A 20,610-nucleotide genomic window follows, 5' to 3' on the forward strand; every position below is an offset into this window, starting at 1 on the left:
GTGATTGTGTGGGTCTGTCAGTGTGTGTCTGTGAGGGAGCCTGTGTGTCTCAGTGATTGTGTGTGTGTGTGAGTGTGTGTGTCTGTCTATCAGTGTGTGTCTGTGAGTGATTGAGTGAGTGTGTGTGTCTAAGTGATTGTGTATGCCTCTCAGTGTGTGTGTGTATCTGTCAGTGGGTGGGTGTATGTCTGTCAGTGAGTGAGTGAGTGTGTGTGTGTCTGCATCATTGTCTGTGTATGTCAGTGATTGTGTGTCAGTGATCCCCTGCAGCACTGCTCCCTTGCAGCCAGGTAAGATGTCACTCCAGGTTATAATGTCACTAAACAGCACGTGAGGGAGCAGTGCTGGATGAGCTCAAAGATCCCCACTGGACCCAAGGGGAAAAAAACATAGGCAGAGAAGCTGGGTGGACTTAAAAAAAAATGTACATGTGTGTGAGAGATTTTGTATGTGTCTGTCAGTGATTGTGTGTCTGTCAATAAGTATGTGTCTGTCAGTGTGTGTCAAATCAGTTAGTGAGTGTGTCTGTCGGTGAATGTGTGCCATCTGTGTATACATGTGTATGTCAGTTTCCTCTGTGTGTAAATGTGAGTGTATCAGTTTCCTCTGTGTGTATATGTGTGTGTCAGTGTCCACAGTGTGTAAGTGTGTGTCACTGTCCTCAGTGTGCAAGTTGGTGTGTGTCAGTGTCCACAATGTGTAAATATTTGTGTGTATCAATGTCCTCTATGTGTAACTGTGTGTTTCTGTCTGCCAGTGAGTGTGTGTCTGTAAGTGTTACTGCCAGTGTGTGTCAAATCAGTGAGAGTATGTCTGTCACATAGTGTGTCCTGTGTAAATGGGAGTCAGTGTCCTCTGTGTGTAAATGTTTGTGTCAGTGTTCACTGTGTGTCTGATTGTGTGTGTGTGTGTGTGTCAGTGCCCTCTGTGTGCAACTACTACGTGTGTATAATATTTTCATTTTTTTTTACTTTTTTTTAACTTCAGATATAGTTTATACACTCCTCTTTATATACACAATATTCCCATTATGTCATATTTATTTTAAAAGTATTCTTTACTACCTCTAATCAGGCTTGTTCTCCATTAGGAGAGTAACTTAAATATCCATGTCTACAAATTTCATTTTGAATTTAAATCAACAGATATTACTTTCTCAAGGCAGGGGTTCTTAGGATTTATTTTTAGACCTGCAGGACTACTTCTCTGTAAAAAGTAAAAGGTTGAGAAAGACTGGTCTAAAATTCTAAAAGTGGGTCAATCATAATAAAAAAACCATTGGACCTAACTTGTACATTCAAATAGTAACTCATCTGAATGTTTGCAATACATTTTAAAATAGAACACTGATACATTTTTCATATAAAGTTTCTCCTTGTCATGAAGCATAGACAATCTCTGTAGTAACAGTGGATATGTTTGTCATTTCCCAATATGCAATACCCAGATGGCTGAGCATGCTGGGACATCTAGTGCAAAATAACAGCAGTGCAACATGCTGATTATATCTGCATAAGTGAGTAATTGTAATGGACGTCTATTTATGTTTATAGATTTTGGATCAGTGAGGGCCAACTTTAAAATTTGTAACTAATTTCCACGAAGTTCAGTCAGCCTTAAGGACTTTTGGTTTCCTAGGCATCATGGGAACTATACTTGTATTGAAAGTGTCAAGGTTACCCATCCTTGATATGGTGTTTACACGTTACCTGAGTTCTTGTGTCTCCAAATTTGACCCTTGAGTATTAAGGTCCACACATCTGATCCCGATCTTGTAAAAAATTACTGGAATTCAAATAGTTAGGAACCAATCATACATTTGTATGTAACTGAGTCAAAATGATGTATTACTGTCATCTTTTTCTTACTTCTGAGTGTCAAATATTAAATTAATATGATGAACCTTTACGTACAGTAGAATAGAATCATTCTCCTGGAGAGACACTTTTAGTCTGTTAACAGGATGTCTCAACCTAATGGTTCCCCATGCGATAGTACGTCTTATTAGCAAAGTAGACTTTTGTGCCAAGTTTAAATACCATTCTTCATGGTAAAGAGAAGGTTGGGTTACAAAGAAGGATAAATATACTGACAGAAATGATCTATTTTGCTGCTGGTCAACTAATTTACACAGTTTGGCAAAGATTTTATTTCACTGTATTAACTTTTCAGCACAATATATATTCTAGCACATGGAGGCGTGTTCGCTGGATACATTATTCATTGTTTAATTGTTTCTGGTTCTTTTTACTTTTATTTTTCTGTTGAGAATGGCACTGTTTTGTTTATTTATTTATTTTCACAAGTGTTGTTCTCCGTAAAAAATAATGCTAATAATTATTACAAATTAGACCATGTGTCTCTCAAATGAATGGAGCTATGTAGATCACAGACGTAAAGCATAACTGGATTCCCGAACTTAAAACCTATAGAGTATCAACAAATTAAGACATGGGTTGTCAAAAAGTAGCTCGCCAGCTGTTCTTATAATACAATATCCACGATGCTTAGCAAGTGTTAAATATGTCTTATAAACATTGAAGCTGTAAAAAAACAAAGAAGATACCAATGATTTAGGGTTCTAACAATTCGTGTGGAGTAGCAGCATCAGTCATCATATATAATGAGTGTGCCTGGCAGACTAAAACAGCAGGTGGAGCTGGATTAAGTGTACATAGTTGAATAGATTGAACAGTTTATCCCGGCTGTCTGCATATCTGTGTGAGTAACTGACTCTGTTACAGTTTATTGTGTTTCTATTACTCTGATTTAATCCTGGTCATTGCTTATATGAGTAAAGTATAACCCCTTGTGCTCATTTGAATCATGTGAAAGTCATCCTAGCAAGCATCGCTAAGTATCGACAATGAAAAAAATAATTAATATTTTTTTTTTACTTTAAACTATAACAGGAGGCAGGTATGGTGAAAAGTACTCTCTAGCTGTTGAAATGCAATTCCCAAGATTCTCAGTAAGTTACCAGACTGTCTTAGATTAATTGTCATTGAACAATAACAAGAGAACTATATACTGGCTACCAAAGATTTAGGGTTATAATTTTTTTTTTCCAAACAATTGTAATATATGAACAAAAAAAAATCTATATTTCTGTTTTGTTGTTATATTATATAGTCAATAATATACTTCTAATGGCAATCAACCTCAATTATAATAATCATAATATTCAACTTATGCTGACTATGAGATTTAGATAGTTGTTACCTTTAAACCCCCTCACCCCCTGTCCCAAGGCCATTTCTTCCAGGAATTGTGTGGTCACAGTAAGGTCTCTCCTGATCTGAAAGTAATCATTCTAAAAGCTATAAATGCCAAGCCTACATCCCTTTTTATTGACATCGACTGAAGCCACTACAGTTTTATTTGCAAATCTATAATTATTATAAAGAAAAGAGAATGATCCATAAAAAACAACTGACTCCTGTTTTAGCAGTAAAACCATATACCGTAAATCTGGAATTTTTCATCTATTTTGTCTTTGCAAGTAAATTGCTAGTTTTAATTGAGCATTTTTTTAAAATTATTTTCTGCTTTGTTCCGCAAAGGTTTCTTATAAGCTTGTCTTTAGAACTAAGGTCTAGATTTAGTGAGATAAGTCTAAGAAGACACAAAGAATGTTAATAGATATGCTAACTGGCTTACATTTGTTATTAATATAACAAGTCCAAAAAAAAATAAAAGTTCTACTTGTCTTCCCTAGTTCTCACACCATCCCTTCTTTAGTTGCCAAATAGATGTGTTCCTTGCTGTCATGGATAATATTGTTGCCTTTTTACAAAAATACTGTGAGAACCATAAGTAATAGTCCGACTTGGGACAAAATAGTATACACATTTAAGGCGACCAAGTGAAATATTTAAAATGCCTCATGCATCCCATTTGGCTCAAGTTTGAAGTTGATAAAATGATGTCCATTTTGATTACTGTTAGATAACAGAAAGTTCCCAAGATCCACGTTAAATCATGAGGTGGCCATGTGGCTATCACTACATGATAAGCACCAACAGTGGCATGAAAGGGATGCATGTGGTCAGCAAAAATATGTAGTTTATAAAAAATGGTCAGTTGGTAATAAAGGATATCATGTCTACCAAAACAATATTCACACACTATTTTGGCACCAGTGGTCCTAAACCACTGACTTTGGCAGGTTAGTTCTGACTCAACCATTTACATATTGCAGTAACAATCAAGATCATCGGTCATCAAGCTTTGGTGCTCATCTTTTAAATAGTCTTAAAATAGGACTCTAATCCTCTTCTGTATCCTGACTGGAAACAAGCATGGTCACCATTGAGTGTTTATATAATTATAAATGGTCTTTCTGCCAAATTTGATCAGTGTCCTCTGATCTATCTCTTTATTAAGTTGTTTTTACCTTCAGGTTTGCAGGATTGGACAGTTTTAGCTTATCTCACCATTCTTTATAAATGCTATTCCCTGGAGGGGATGTTGCTGAGATGCTGAGGCTACCACATCAATCACCAACAATCACGTCAAGATCAAAGTCAGTTAGACCACAAGTCCACAAAAAATGTTAAACATGTACTAAACTCTAGAACATATCTCTAAAATCGATAAAATAAATTGTAGAAAACAAGCTTTGAGTTTGTGATTAGCAGGAGGTGTAATTCATAATATGGCCACTGTGTGTACGTAACCTTCTGCATGGATATCAGTTAAGTAAAGCTAGGTGCCAAATTGCAATGTCTTTATTATATCTAAGGACTGCAATTTTATATACAAAAATCTAATTTATAGACAGACTCTTTTTATGGGGAATTACACTTGAATTCTAACATGCTACCCAAGTAACAAATAGGTAAATATTATTGTCAGTAACTACCTATAAATGTAGGTAAAATTTTGTTAAACTATATATATAAAGAACAATATATAACTGTAAAGTAACATCATACGATCACACATGATATATAATCTACAGCCACAAATGCCATATGTTGTCAAATAAAGTATGTTTCCATTTTTTTTTTAATAGTATTTAACATGTCCTCTTTCCTAAGTGACATAGATTGGTTTTGTTCAAAGTGAAATGCTAATATTGTTAGCAAATTAAATGACACTTCAACAAAACAAATTACAAACAAGAGTGTAATGCTCAAGCAGCAAATAATAGTTTAACAAAATTTGCTTTAACTTATAAAAAAAAAAAGTCAATCCACAATGGAATAACAAACTCTCTTGTTAATTATACATGTAAATTAAAATCTGAAATAGTTGCTATTGAACATTTTTTTCTGTTTATAAATGAGAATTGTGAGAGTGGTCTAGGTGCAGTGGCCAATTAATTTTAACCCTGGAATGTAAAATATCGATAGAAACTACATGGTTCCATGGCAGGGTTAAACACATATTAACATAACATAATCTGGCAAGTATTTTTAAAGGATCCCTCTTGGCTCCTTGGCGACTTCATCTAATTAAAGGACCACTATAGGCACCCAGACCACTTCAGCTCAATAAAGTGGTCTGGGTGCCAGGTCCCTCTAGTTTTTACCCTGCAGCTGAAAACATAGCAGTTTCAGAGAAACTAGAGGCGCTGAAAATCACAGTTAGAAGACGCTGGACGTCCATAGGAAAGCATTGAGTAATGCTTTCCCATGGGCAGTTTGAATGCGCGTGGCTCTTGCTGCACATTCGCATTCGGATCTGACGTCGGCAGGGGGTGGGGAGTTCCCCAGCACAGAGAGAGTCCGGCGCAGGAGAAAGGTAAGTGGGTTTTTAACCCCGTCAGTCCACCAGGAGGGGGGCCCTGAGGGTGGGAGGGACCTAATGACCCTATAGTGCCAGGAAAACAAGTTTGTTTTCCTGTCACTATAGTGCTTCTTTAACTTGTTACAATGCCTGGAAGTAAAATTAAGTCATCTTACCTTAAGGGAATAAAGTGTTGTGAGCAGCTTAACCACCAAGTACTCCAAATGATGCCAATCCTCCTGACCCCTCCGACAATCCCTTCACCTCTCTGCTTCAAATCTTTCACTTGGTGCCAGTGGTAGATTGCGGGCATTAGCAAGAGGAAAATGCAGAGACTAGGAAGATAGTGCTCTTGGGTGTCCTTTTGGGTTAAACGGTTTGTAAATTATTTAACCCCATCAGGTAAGCCAGGACCTTCAGGCACCTTAACAACTTAACCTGTAAAAAGTAGTTATGGTACCAGGAGTGTTCCTGTACTTTAATACAGGGTCATATTGTTTGTCATTATGAATGATACAGTATAATGCCATAGTTGTTAGCTCCCACAGCAGAACATTTGTCTTTGGCAGAGGGGCAGGAATAGTGACAAGCTAAATTGGACATGATTTAAATAAATCTGCAAAACAATTATCCTAATTATGGAGTTAATGCAGAGACGTTAAAGGATAGTTATATATAAGCTTTGAATAGCAAAACGGATGCACAATGACAGGTTTAACTACAATTCTTAACATAAAGACATTCATGTCATAAGTATTCATATAGTGAACATAGAGAAAGAAATTATTAGATATATTATAATGCCTGATGATCTGGACTACAACTCCCACAATGCCTGGCTTGTGAAGAGGCTGTTTTAATTGCCAAGTAGTTTAATCCGAATGATGAGAACAGTAGCCCATATTGTTTGGACTGGTACAGTTTGCTGAACCCAATAGGTAATTAGCATGACTTCTCTCCTGAATAACATTACATAACCTGGCCCTTGCGCCTTATCTGTGAAGCAATTAAAAAAATACAAATCTATTTTTATTCTGCTTGTAAAGTTAGTGAGAAGAACAGGTGAAAAGTATATTCATTTCCTTCACTACCTGTTAGGTAAGTAATGACGGTTATAGAATCAATTCCTGTATTAAGTGGCTGATTTATAATTGTCACAGTTTGTCGCAATGCAAAAACCATCCAATACAAATGGATATACAACGGAATTTAAATAAATAAATATGACAAACACATATTTTAAGATAAGATATAGCAACCAACACATGTAAGCCAATATTCTAATTATTAAACCATATATATATATATATATATATATATATATGTATATATATATATGTATATATATATATATATATATATATATATATATATATATATATATATATATATATATATATATATATATATATATATATATAATAACCCTAAAAAGACACAATACTAAAAGCCTCTGGCAGTGCAAGATATGTTTTAGAACATATTGAGTTCAGAGCAAGGTACTTGTAAATCCATCAATATGAAGTGTATATTGAGGTGTGCATTACTTTATAAATGTAGAGCTTTATACCATTGAGAATTATAGGGCGGTGTGACGGTAGTCAGGGGTGTACCTAGAGTATTTTGGCACCTGGGGCAAACTGTGATTGGCACCCCCCCCCCCTTAATATTTTGGCATTATATATATATATATATATATATATATATATATATATATATATATATATCAAAATACATTAAGAATGAAAATATATAAGCATTCTAATTAAGACTGATACCTCCCTAGGCACATTCACAACCCCCTTCTTCCAAACACCCCGTCCGCCTTCAAAAAACCTTGCTCTCCCCTCTAAAAAAAAAAAAAAACACCTGCCCACATCTACAAACCCCTGCCCCTCTTGAAATGCTTCCTCCTACAAACCTCTGCTGCCCACTCTCTAAAAACCCCTGCCCACACTTTTTAAAAACTCCTGTCTACCCCCAAAAAAGCCCTGCCACACTCTACAAAGCCTTGCTCCCCCCACAAAACCTCTGGCTCCTCTACAAACCCCTGCCAATCTCTATAAATCCCTGCCCACCTATACAATCCACTGCCACCCCCCACAAAATCTCTGGCTGCTCTGCAAACCACTGCCCATCTCTACAAACCCCTGCCACCATCTACAAACCCCTGCCCCCCCCCGAAAACTCCTGCCACCCTCTACAAATCCATGCCACCCCCTATCAAATCCCTACTACCCCCTACAAAAACCCTGGTTCCTCTACAAATCCCTGCCCATCTCTACAAACCCCTGCCACTCCCCAGAAAACACCTGCCACCCTCTACAAATACCTGCAACCCCTACAAACCACTGGCTCCTCTACAAACCCATGCCAAACCCCACAAAACCCCTGGGTTCTCTACAAACCCCTGCCCATCTCTACAAATGCCTGCCACCCCCTACAAACCCCTGGCTCCTCTACAAACCCCTGACCATCTCTACAAGCCCATGCCACCCCCCACAAAACCTCTGGCTCTCTACAAATCCCTGCCCATCTCTACAAACCCATGCCACACCCCGGAAAACACCTCTGCCACCCTCTACAAATACCTGCAACCTCTACAAACCACTGGCTGCTCTATAAAAACCCTGCCCATCCCTATAAACCCTGCCAGCACCCACAAAATGCCTGGCTCCTCAACAAACCCCTGCCCATCTCTACATATGCCTGCCACTCCCTACAAACCCCTGGCTCCTCTACAAACCCATGCCACCCCACACAAAACCCCTGGCTCCTCTACAAACCCCAGCCACCCCCTACAAAACCCCTGACTCCTCTGCAAAACCCCTGGCCCCACTACAAACCCCTGCCCATCTCTACAAAATCCTGCCACCCCCCACAAAACCCCTGGCTCCTCTGCAAAACCCCTGGCTGCTCTACAAACCCCTGCCCATCTCTATAGACCCCCTGTCCAGCCCCTACAAATCCCTGCTCCTCCCTACAAACCCCTGCCACCCCCCACAAAGCCACTGGCTCCTCTACAAACTCCTGTCCATCTCTACAAACTCTTGCCCATCTTTACAAACCCCTGCCAACCCCCTACAAACCCCTGGCTCCTCTACAAACCCCTGCCCATCTCTACACACCCCCTGCCACCCTCACAAAACCCCTGGCTCCTCTACAAACCCCTGCCTATCTCTACAAACCATTGCCACCAACATCAAAATCCATCACCTGCCACAAAACTCCTGCCACCCCCAAAACAATCCTCCCCACCCCCTACAAATCCCTGCTCCCCCCACAAGCCACCTGTCCAGCCCCTACAAATCCCTGCTCACCCCACAAACCCCCTGTCTACCCCCTGCAAATCACTGCCCCCCCACAAAACCCCTGTCCAGACCCTACAAATCCCTGCTTCCCCCACAATCCCCCTGTCCACCCCGTACATATCCCTGCTCCCTCCACAAATCCCTGCTCATTCCACAAACCACCTGTCCACCCCCAGAAAAACCCTGCCCATCTCTACACCCCCTGCCCATCTCTACAAACCCTTGCCACCCACAACAAAACCCACCACCCCCCACAAACCCCCTGTCCACCCACTACAAATCCCTGCTCCCCCCAAAAATCCCTGCTCCCCCCACAACCCGCTACTAATCCCTGCTCCGCCACAAATCCCTGCTCCCTCCACAAACCCTCTACAAATCCCTACTCCCCCTCAAACCTCCTACAAATCCCTGCTCCCCCCCCCCACACAAATCCCCTACATATTCCCTGTTGTTTTCAAGTATATCTACACAACTTGCTGTGAATAGATATAGCTGCCTTGCTGTGTAAGGAATATACCTCTTAGGGTTTAAATTAATCATTTTCCTTATCCCTAAGAGCATGTTTAAAATATGTAGTAATGCTGTTTATTTAGGTTAAGAAAATCATGACGTGGTTGTCCAAAGCAATACAATATATAAACAGTAAAGTAAACTAAACATTTGTCACCAAACAAATATAGATGGTACTGGAAATAGTACAATGCAAAAACGGTATATTACATGGTGTACACGCACAAGTAATTATAATGAGAGACTCTTTGCAAAGCTGGAAATTGTTCAAAACACCATTCAAAATGTGAAGTTCTTTTTGCATCATCCAATCTCTAGTTTTCAGGGTAACTTTATTTCAACATCTATAATTCCATAATCCCATTCACTTGACAAAGTGCAAGGGACTCACATTCATCAACAGTACCGATGCACGCTCTGGAATCAGCAATCGCCTTGCACTGCGATGACCTTGACTAAAATGACCTCTGTTCTCCCAGTTTTGTCCCTTGTGATTTATTTTGAGTGATTCTACTTGAGTTCTGTCAAGCTGAAGCTCATTCCCTTACTCCTCTCTTTCCAAATCCATACTCTTTTTAAATCCCTTCTTATCTTAAAAGATAGGTCATTCATTCAGTCTCTTCATTACTCTGTATCTTCTTGTACATCAAGATAATCTCCTTTGTGTGCTCATTTATTTTTCTAACTTTAAAACCATTGTAATTTTTAACAATAATTTTTTGCATCAGTGAGTCAGGTGGTCATATCTATGAAAAGTCATTACAATATTTAGCTCACACTGTAAAGCATTACCAAATAACAAGAGTCAAATTGAAACCCAAATGTATCATAAACCCTTCAGCTGCCCAGCATGTGGGAAAGAATCTATGTTTTCAACTTTTAGAGTTTATTCATAAAAAGAGAATAATTAATCATTTCAAGTAAATGGTCTATTTGGTGCCTTTGAGATGATGAGATAATCTTTGGAGTTTTGATCACATATTCAGGTGACAAAACTGGATCACTTCAAGAACGGAAATTAATTTACAGTAAAAAAAATGTGTTTTTACAATTACTGGGAAACAACGTTTTTCTTTTTCTTTTTCTTTTTTTTTACTATTTTCTCAGCAAAGTACATTGACTTTATATGCCATAAAAATAAATGTTTCATGTTTGAAAGTACATAATTCAATCAGTATATTATGTAAGAATTAATGTAGATTAACCAGTTATCACTCAGGGAGCCATTGCCAAATATGCCAGCTATTTTATCACTTCAAACCTATATTCAGCTCACAGAATCCCCGTGCTGTTAAAAAGGAGGACCAATGATCATGATTTTTCTGACACCAGTGATCAATCTTTCAAAGGTTTGTCCATCACGATGCAAGATTAAAAATTTTCTTCTCAATTTTTTTTTTTTACTTTTTGGAACAAAATTACATTGTTAGGTCTCAATACCAGCATAGTGGTAATTGCGCCTGTAAGAGAGTACAAGATTATGTTGCAATTTGTCAGATATCACTAGATCTTGAAGCCAGTCTCCTTATCACTCAAATGTCATTTTCAGATGTCCTCTATAGAGCTCAGTTATTGGTTACTACAAATCAATCACTATTGCCTTATATGCTTTGACAGTTTAAAATACTGCTTGAAGGATCAGTCTAAGCACCAAAACCACTTTTTGCATTACTGCAAAGCACATGATGCTTAAAGCACACTTATATAAACAAAAAAAATCACTATATAAACATCATTATATAAATACATATATTTACTCTAAGCTTCCTATCATATATGCCTCATCTATGTATGCACTTTTCAGTCAAATTGATAGTTTAGAGGATATTCCTTTTTTCTCTGTCCATAAGTGTTGAAAGCATTTTAAGCAGGCCCAATTATATAGTTATATCTATGCTCTTTTTAGAATTGAATTTCTAATTGATAGGTATCTCTTTTGTCTTTTGGTTGCACTCATGGACAGGCAGGATGGTCACTTTTTGATCTAAAGATTACCCCTCAATTTAATTAGCAGTTATTGAATGTGTCACCTTATGGGTGTTCTCTTAGGCAATGCACAATAAAGCCTGGATGAGTCTCTCATAAATGGTTACTTTATACCGATAATCTTTAACTGTCTTTCCCTACTGGACTTAATAAATAAGTAGTTCATTTTCTAAATACCAGGACTTGAGATCCCCCTTATCTAGGTATCTTAGGTGATATTTTGTTTACTTATTATTATTATTATTATTATTATTATTATTATTATTATTATTATTATTATTATGGTACTATCCACACTGACCAGTTCTCATTTGAGTTACTTGCCTCATTAAAGGGTAATTTTCTTATTTAAGTATTAAAGCATATTTATCCATTTCTTATCGATTTCTTTATTGTATATGACTGAGCCTTTTATTTTTTGTTTAATTGTTTAATTGTTTTTAATGCATTATATTTTAATACATTACACATATGGGGTCATTTTTTACACAGAAAATTTCTTTAAAACAATCAGTGGTGGCTCTAGACTTGGTGAGGCCTTAGGCAAAACTCAAACATGAGACCCCTACTAACACCATTAGTGAAAAAAAATTGCGGTTGACTTGTGTGTATTAGAAACTGTGGATATATTGAGGGGCGGGCTTGCAGCGTTGGATGTAGAGACCTAAACTCTGTATTAATCGTTCAGAGTGTTGCATTGTTGCGGCTAACTTTGCCTCTGCGTTGTGAGCTCTCTGACTGTAGTTATGGAATAAATTGCAATAAACAAATTTAAATTTGCAATTATGCAAATTGTTTATACACGATTGCGAGGTATGGTTGCATAGCCTGGCAGTTGTGTGCTGGTGTGGAGTTGTTATTGGAAACATACATTTTTATTTTACCTGGTGGTACGGTGAGCTCCCTGTGTCCCTGGTGGTACGGTGGGCTCTCCGGTCTGCAGCTCTGCCAGGTGCAGAGCTGCAGACCACATGGTAAATGTCTTGCGATCTCCATGGTAACCCACTGCAATGCTCTGATTGGCTGGAGATCGCGAGACACTTCAGTCTGCAGCTCACACCTGGCAGAGCTGCAGACTGAAGGCTGGCTCTCCCCAAGGGCAGAACGAGCAGAGGGGCCTCACAACCGGCGGCATAAAGGGCAAGCCACCGGGCCCCCTCCTGTGTCGGGTTCTCGGTCATAGACTGAGAACCCGACAGTTCAGTATGCCCTATGGTGATTTAGGTGGTAAGGCCACAGACAGCGCGAGGCCTTAGGCAGCCACCTAAATTGCCTAATTAGAGAGTCGCCTCTCTTTCCAAGACAATCCATGTTTAGTGTTCTATACTAATATGGATGGTTTGTGCTAGCAATATTCAATACTATTTGAAATGTTTAACCTATAAAAAGTGGTCTTTGGAATTAATTATAAACATATCAATATATTCAAATGTAGGGTATGGCTGAGTTTTGACACAGGCCTACTTAAAGTTCTGTCACTCTGTGGTATATGTAAAGGAAAGTTACCTTTGTCTATCTGAGCCCCACTTCCTTGTGCCCATCTGGTATGATATTCTCAAAATTAATAAAACTCTTTGTCTATGGGATCACACAATTTTAGATTAATACATGTGAAATAACAGCTCTGTACCTTCTGTTTCAGCAAGTGTTAAGTTGTTAGCAAAAAATAAATAAAATACCTTTTTTTTTGTGTGCAGAATGTTCGTAATATAAATTTTAGTTGGATTTACAGCCAGCATTGGGATTTGCCAGTGTGTCAATTACTTATAGAATAGCATGTTTCTTTCTGTGTCTCTCTGCCACTTTTATTAATAGCTTCAATTACATAGAGCTACCTTCTACAGCTTTTATCTTCATATTTTAATTTGTTTTGTGTCATATGCCGCCTAAAACCTATTTATAATCTGTCATTATCATGGATGTTTAGCGTAGGCCTTAGAATAGAAAGGGTCTCACACGAAATATGTGAAAGTATAATCAGAACATAACACAATTACATCATTAGTTTGACATTTCAAAGAATTTTACCATTAAAACATATTTTAGAGAAAGCTTTGAAAACATTTTAAATAAAAAAAAAAGATCAAAAGCTAACATTTTTTTTAGGTCAGTTTAATGACAAGTTCCATTATTCAAAGTTGAAATAAAGTTATTTTATTTATTATCTGCTTGAGAAGTTTATATATATGTGTGCTTTCATCCAAATTGGCTTCACCGCTTCTACCTCGGTGTTTTGTTAAGACTGTAACCACTTACTTGAAGCAAAAATTCAGGCAGCTGATGCACTGTATATGGCACGAGCGTACAGATGCAGCTAATGTACTGTACGACGTGAGCTTACATATGCAGCTAATGTACTGTATGATAAGAACTCATGCATAAAGATTCTGTAAGCTGTAGAGCTAAAGGTTACATTACCTATAAGGAAGGTTTTTTCATTCACTGTATCTTGCATCACAATCTAAGCTTCATGCATATTAGAAAAAAATTATTACTTTTAGAATAATTTATTATAAGGTAAGTGCAAGGTAATTGGCATCATTTAAATGTTTTGTTATTGTGTACAGTGTATGTGTTGTCCTAATGGACATCTGTGCTTACCGTTTAGGCAGAGAGCTTGAGTTGCATAATTGGTTCTCTTCATTAATATAATTCAATGATTTGGTTACATGTATTATCTTCTGCCAGCTTCAAAATGAGAACTAAGCACATCATGGATTCATGTAGGAGTGTTGGGTTCAGGCTCTCAAGTCTAGGACGACTAAAGAATTGGGGGGGCAGTATTCCATTAACAGCTGGGGACATGAGTTTGAATTTTGCACTCACTGCTCTTTCTGAAGTGTGAAACCAATCAACTGCCATCACATCAGCTGATTAAATATTTGGGGAGGTCTACCTATGCAAAACAAGCCATGAAGTCTGCCATCAGGAGGTAAACATTACTGTACATATGGTGGAATTTTTATATATCTGTGACTCAAACAGCATTTACACATTTTCACTCAGGACTCAGAGCTACCAAGTCTTGCAGCCAAATCCAGAGGTAGCGTTTCTGGAAGAGCGACATGCCACCGGTTGCCTTTCTTCCATCTCTGATTGGATGTCCTTCAGCTTTCTGAAACTAAATCTCTCTACAACTTTTTTTCCCCCTTATCATAATACTAATTCTCCTCTTTCACTCTCCCTGCAAGGTGATGGTACTGCATCAGCCCATCCTTGCAAGCTCGCTGTCTTGGTGAAATATTTGATTCTGGCCTCACCTTTGCCCCTCAAGTCCAGTCTGTTACAACATTCTGCCGATACCACCTTTAAAACCATGGCCTGCATCCATCTCTTTCTTACTCAAGATGCTGCTAAGGAGCTTGTTCATGTCTAGAAATTTCTTGCATTCCTTAGCATAATTCACTCATAATTGGTCTTCCCAGGAACCGTACAGTTTTTTTATGAATGCTGCCGCCAGGCTGATTCTTCTCTCCTGTCTCTCCTCTCACACCTCGCCCCTCTGCCAATCCTTACACTGGCTTCCTGTACACTATAGGAGTCAATTCAAAATATTAACTCTTGACTATAAAGCTCTAAACAACTTTAGTTCCTGTTACATTTCTTCACTGATTCTCCGTCTTTCCAGTCTGCCTGGGACCTTAGTCTGTCTCATGCTTACACCCATACTGCTAACAAGCGCTTTGCAGGAGTTCTTGCTGGCAGCCCCATTCCTTAACCTTGGCTTCAATCTTTTATGAAGTCCCTCAGAACCCATCTCTTCAGAACAGCTTATAGCCTCCCTGAGTAAGTTCTATTTCACAAACATCTCTCTTGCGCTTTCTTGAAGGATCATTCTCCACTCTCACCTTCCAGTTCTGCTACTATCCCACCTTGTAGTTTGGTTACTATCCCCCTTGATGCCATTCCTTCTCTGTGTTTTTATACCCCACCTCCTCTAGATTGTAAGCTCGTTTGAGCAGGGTCCTCATCAACCTGTTGTCTGTGTAACATTTCATAATTGTCTAATTTATTGTTACATTTCCCCCTTTGTAATATTGTAAAGCATCGCGGAATAAGTTGGTGCTATACAAATGCCAATAACAACATATATATTTTATGCCTCCAAGATCAACATCATGTCGCCTCTTATGTCTTACTATGCTGTGAGTTGGTGAAATACAAAGCATTTCAAAAGAATTACATTTCACATTAAAAAAAAGATTAAAACAACTTACATGTAGTGCAGTTGTGGATTCTTGGCAAATGCCCTTAACTGTATACTTCTCAGTCCCGAGTTCTTGATTGTTCTGTAAGTAGATTTTAATGCATTCTTTAATTATTCTATTTTATCTTTTTACTTATTCAATTTCTACAATATCAATAATCATTGGTCGGAATCTTACAAATGGATAGTATATAACAAAACATGAATATAGATTAAAAAGAAAAGTCAGACAACCAAATGGATAGATAAAGAGTAAAAAGAATACCCTTTTTCATTTTTCCTACTTTATAAAAAGTGCATCTACAATATTTGAGTGTGTCTCTTCATCAAACTTCTCCTTAATAAAATAAATCTTATTGGACACTCCAGGCACCAACACAGTTTTTACTCATATCATCTGTATTGGCATCAATATAGTCATAGAGTCAAAGAACGTGACGGAAGATAAGAACCATTCGGCCGATCAAGTCTGCCTAATTTTCTAAATGCTCTCATTAGTCACTGGCCTTATCTTATAGCTAGGATAGCTTTATGCTTATCCAATGCATGCTTACACAATACGCTGTATTTCTGAATGCTCATTTCTTTATAATTTTTTTTACATTTCTGACATTACTGCCTCTTGACCCTGACTCCTCTCTCCCACCCAACTTTAATAATACATTCTGGCTGATCACTGTACCTGCCCACAGTAAGTCCACCAAGTGTCGCCACCCCATCTTCAAACCTGCAATACTTTTCCAATAACTACAGTTGTAAATATCAATAGAAAGCGCAGATAAAGTTCCTGAGAATTTTACTTCAACTCACTGCTTTCAAAGGAAGATAGCTAATAACTAACCTGTAGGTCTCCAAAATCTCTGTTTAGAGCAGAACTGAGACTGTGCACAGAGATTTGAAATCTGCTAGTTAGCACCTCTGCCTACACGCTGTACAGTCACAGGTAGTTAGCGATTGACAGATTTATAGATGAGATCAATACAGAAGCATGATTTCTCTTTGTACAGTCTAATAATCTGGAAGGAGACTTAAATAGCTAGTTCTTTATATGCACTTTGGTTGGGCAAAACATGTCCAATGGTTTAGGCTGCACAGACCACAAAGATAATCTACTGATTGGTCATGTGGGCAGATCTAAAGGCCAATACAGTATTTGTCCATGGATTTACAAAAAGCAAAAAAACAAACAAACAAACAAACAAATAAATATATATATATATATATATATATATATATATATATACATATATATATATATATATATATATATATATATATATGTGTGTGTGTGTGTGTGTGTATATATATATATATATATATATATATATATATACCTTGAAAAGAAATGCACTCTACGGTCTTTTATAAACAAAGTACTATTTTAATCCAAATGTCAGTTTACATCCAGCTTGATCGACGTTTTGACCTGTTCGGGTCTTTCTCTTTCTCATCTGCTAACATGGGATTGCACCAGGGCATTAAACCACATAGGAGGAGAAAGGGTGAGTGCCAAGCTACCTACCTTTATATATATATATGTCCATAGGTCAATATTTATCAAAGATAGAGTGAATCTTGAACTCACTGCATTGAGTTGGTTAAGATTTTGGTTGTATTTAGTTGCTTGCGTTGCACATTGCTCTACTTGTGGCATTTTTTAAAATCTGTACCACTTGCTGATCTTTGACTAAATAATAACCTAACTATTCATCATTCTAGCACCATATTACCAATACGTCTATACCACGTCTATACTAAAACATCCTTTCTGTACCAGCTCTGAATAGTTTCCTAAGATAGGATGGTATGCTGAGACTTGGATTCAGAGACAATAAAGAAACATTCCCTGATTTTAAGGATTTGTGATGGCAACAGGGGCGGACTGACCGGTCGGGCACTTCGGACATGGTCCGAGGGCCCGGCCGGGAGGGGGGCCCGCCATCAGGGGGCCCGGCCGGGAGGGGGGCCCGCCATCAGGGGGCCCGGCCGCCCCTTTAAATGCTGCAGCCGCCTGAGCGCTCTCTTAAGAGCCTCAGGCGGCTGCAGCTTCTCACCTCCCCTCCCCGTAGCGTGGCCGAGCTGCTCTGCGTCCGCGGTGCCGGCCGGAGTGATAGGAAGGTGCACACACACTGAGTGTGCACCTTCCTGTCAGTCCGGCCGGTTACAGGAAACAGAAACTCCTGTTCCGCGCGGAACAGGAGTTTCTGTTTCCTGTACCCGGCCGGACTGACCGGAAGGTGCACACTCAGTGTGTGTGCACTTTCCTATCAATCCGGCCGGCACCGCGGACGCAGAGCAGCTCGGCCACGCTACGGGGAGGGGGTAAAAAGAGAGAGGGAGGGAGTTAAAAGAGAGAGGGAGGGGGGTTAAAAGAGAGAGAGAGGGAGGGGGGGTTAAAAGAGAGAGGGAGGGGGGGTTAAAAGAGAGAGAGAGGGAGGGGGGGTTAAAAGAGGGAGAGGGGTTAAAAGAGAGAGAGGGAGGGGGGTTAAAAGAGAGGGAGGGGGGTTAAAAGAGGGATGGGGGGGTTAAAAGAGAGAGGGGGGTAAAAGGGAGGGGGGTTAAAAGAGAGAGGGGGTTGTTAAAAGAGATGGGTTAAAAGAGAGAGGGAGGGGGAGGGGGGAGTTAAAAGAGAGAGGGAGGGGGGTTAAAAGAGAGAGAGAGGGAGGGGGGGTTAAAAGAGAGAGGGAGGGGGGGTTAAAAGAGAGAGGGAGGGGGGGTTAAAAGAGAGAGGGGGTTGTTAAAAGAGATGGGTTAAAAGGGAGAGGGAGGGGGGTTTAAAAGAGGGAGGGGGGTTAAAAGAGAGAGGGAGGGGGTTTAAAAGAGAGAGTGGGGTTAAAAGAGAGAGGGAGGGGGGTTTAAAAGAGGGAGGGGGGTTTAAAAGAGAGAGGGAGGGGGGTTAAAAGAGGGAGGGGGGTTAAAAGAGAGAGGGGGGTTGTTAAAAGAGAGAGGGAGGGGGGTAAGAAGAGAGGGGGTAAGAAGAGAGAGGGAGGGGGGTAAGAGGAGGGAGGGGGGTAAGAAGAGGGAGGGGGGGTAAGAAGAGAGGAGGGGGAGTAAGAAGGGAGGGGGAGTAAGAAGAGGGAGAGGGGGAGTAAAAGAGGAAGGGGGGAGTAAGAAGAGGGGGAGGGGAGAGTAAGAAGAGGGGAGAGTAAGAAGAGAGGGGGGGAGTAAAGGGGGTAAGAAGAGGGGAGGGGGGAGTAAAAAGAGGAAGGGGGAGTAAGAAGAGGGGGGAGGGGGGTAAGAAGAGCTGGGAGGGGGTAAGAAGAGGGGGGAGGGGGTAAGAAGAGGGGGGAGTAAGAAGAGGGGGAGAGTAAGAAGGGGGAGTAAGGAGAGGGGGAGGGGGGAGTATGAAGAGGGGAAGAGTAAGAAGGGGGGTAAGAAGAGAGTGGGAGTAAGGGGAGGGGGAGGGGGAGGGGGGGTAAGAAGAGGGGGAGTAAAAGGAGGGCAATTGCCCCCTCCCCTGTCCGCAGGCACCGTGCGGGCAGCCGGCAGGGGAGGGAGGAAGAGAGGACCCGGGAGCTCAGCCTGCAGCTCCTCTGGGTCCTTCTTGCGGGAGCACAGATCGTTACCACGGCAACGTTACGGCTCTTGCGAGAGTAAACTCTAGCCCTGGAGCTACGGGCTAGAGTTCACTCTCAACACTGTGACCACCAGGTATTCCTGGTGGTCGCAGTGGTGAGAGTGAACTCTAGCCCCATAAACACACTGCCCCCACACACCATACACATTCACACACTGCCACCCATACACACACACTGCCCCCACACACACCATACACATTTACACACATTGCCTCACACACACACACACATACACTGCCCACCCATACACACACAGCCCCCCATACTAACATTGCCACACACATACACAGCCCCCTCGTACACACATTGCCCCACACACCCTACACATTCACACACTACACCCCCTCACACACACTGAACCTTTCACACACACTGCACCCCTTACACATTGCACCACTGTTCCTATACCCTACTACAGCCTCATATCCCAGCAGACCCCAGGTAAGTTGTCAAACTGTTCTTAAACGGTTTGACTACTTACTCTGGGAGGGGGGCCCGGCCCTCCTGGCACCATAACGACTACACAGAGTAGTAGTGGTTATTGTGCATGGATTATTTCTTTAAATAATCTACGAGTGCCCCAGTAGCCAGCAAGCCAGCCAACCCACAGGCCAGCCAGCCCACAGGCTGGCCAGTAGACAGCCAGCCAGCCTACAGGCCACCAGTTAGGCTTAAAGCCAGCAAACCCACAGCCTGCCAACCGCAGCCAGCAAGCCACAGCCTGCCAGCCAGCAAGCCACAGCCAGCAAGCCACAGCCTGCCAGCCGCAGCCAGCAAGCCCACAGCCTGCCGGCAGTAGCCAGCAAGCCCACAGCCTGCCAGCAAGCCCACAGCCTGCCAGCCGCAGCCAGTAAGCCCACAGCCTTCCAGCAAGCCCACAGCCTGCCAGCCGCAGCCAGCAAGCCCACAGCCTGCCGGCAGTAGCCAGCAAGCTCACAGCCTGCCAGCCGCAGCCAGCAAGCCCACAGCCTGCCGGCAGTAGCCAGTAAGCCCACAGCCTTCCAGCAAGCCCACAGACTGCCAACCAGCAACAGTAATTAAGGTAAGAGGAGCCAACTTGGCCTAGGTATCAGCTATGTTGTGTTGCTATATTGTGAATAGGAACCAGAGTGTTGGAGAGACCCCCCTCCAGGCCCCATTAGACTCCATTGTAGTCTCTAATGGGACCTGGAGGAAATTCTTTCTAACACACTCTCTAAAGGACACTGAGATAGCCTCTGCTAGAATGCTCCCCCCCTCCATGGCCCATTAGCCCTCAATTGTAGTCTCTACTGGGGCCTGGAGG

The 20,610-nt window shown here is 40.7% G+C and overlaps 1 protein-coding gene across 4 annotated transcripts in view; it reads right to left on the reverse strand.

Moving 5' to 3' along the window:
* The window catches only part of NTRK3 (neurotrophic receptor tyrosine kinase 3), a 560,615-nt gene that overhangs the window by 400,865 nt on the left and 139,140 nt on the right, over nucleotides 1–20,610 (reverse strand). For all 4 annotated transcript variants that reach the window (XM_063448881.1, XM_063448879.1, XM_063448883.1 and 1 more), the window contains exon 3: nucleotides 15,758–15,829. In XM_063448881.1, coding sequence (XP_063304951.1) covers nucleotides 15,758–15,829 — 72 coding nt within the window. The remainder of the gene's footprint in view (nucleotides 1–15,757; nucleotides 15,830–20,610) is intronic.

The sequence above is a fragment of the Pelobates fuscus genome, chromosome 3 (assembly GCF_036172605.1).
Source record: "Pelobates fuscus isolate aPelFus1 chromosome 3, aPelFus1.pri, whole genome shotgun sequence".
NCBI lineage: Eukaryota > Metazoa > Chordata > Amphibia > Anura > Pelobatidae > Pelobates > Pelobates fuscus.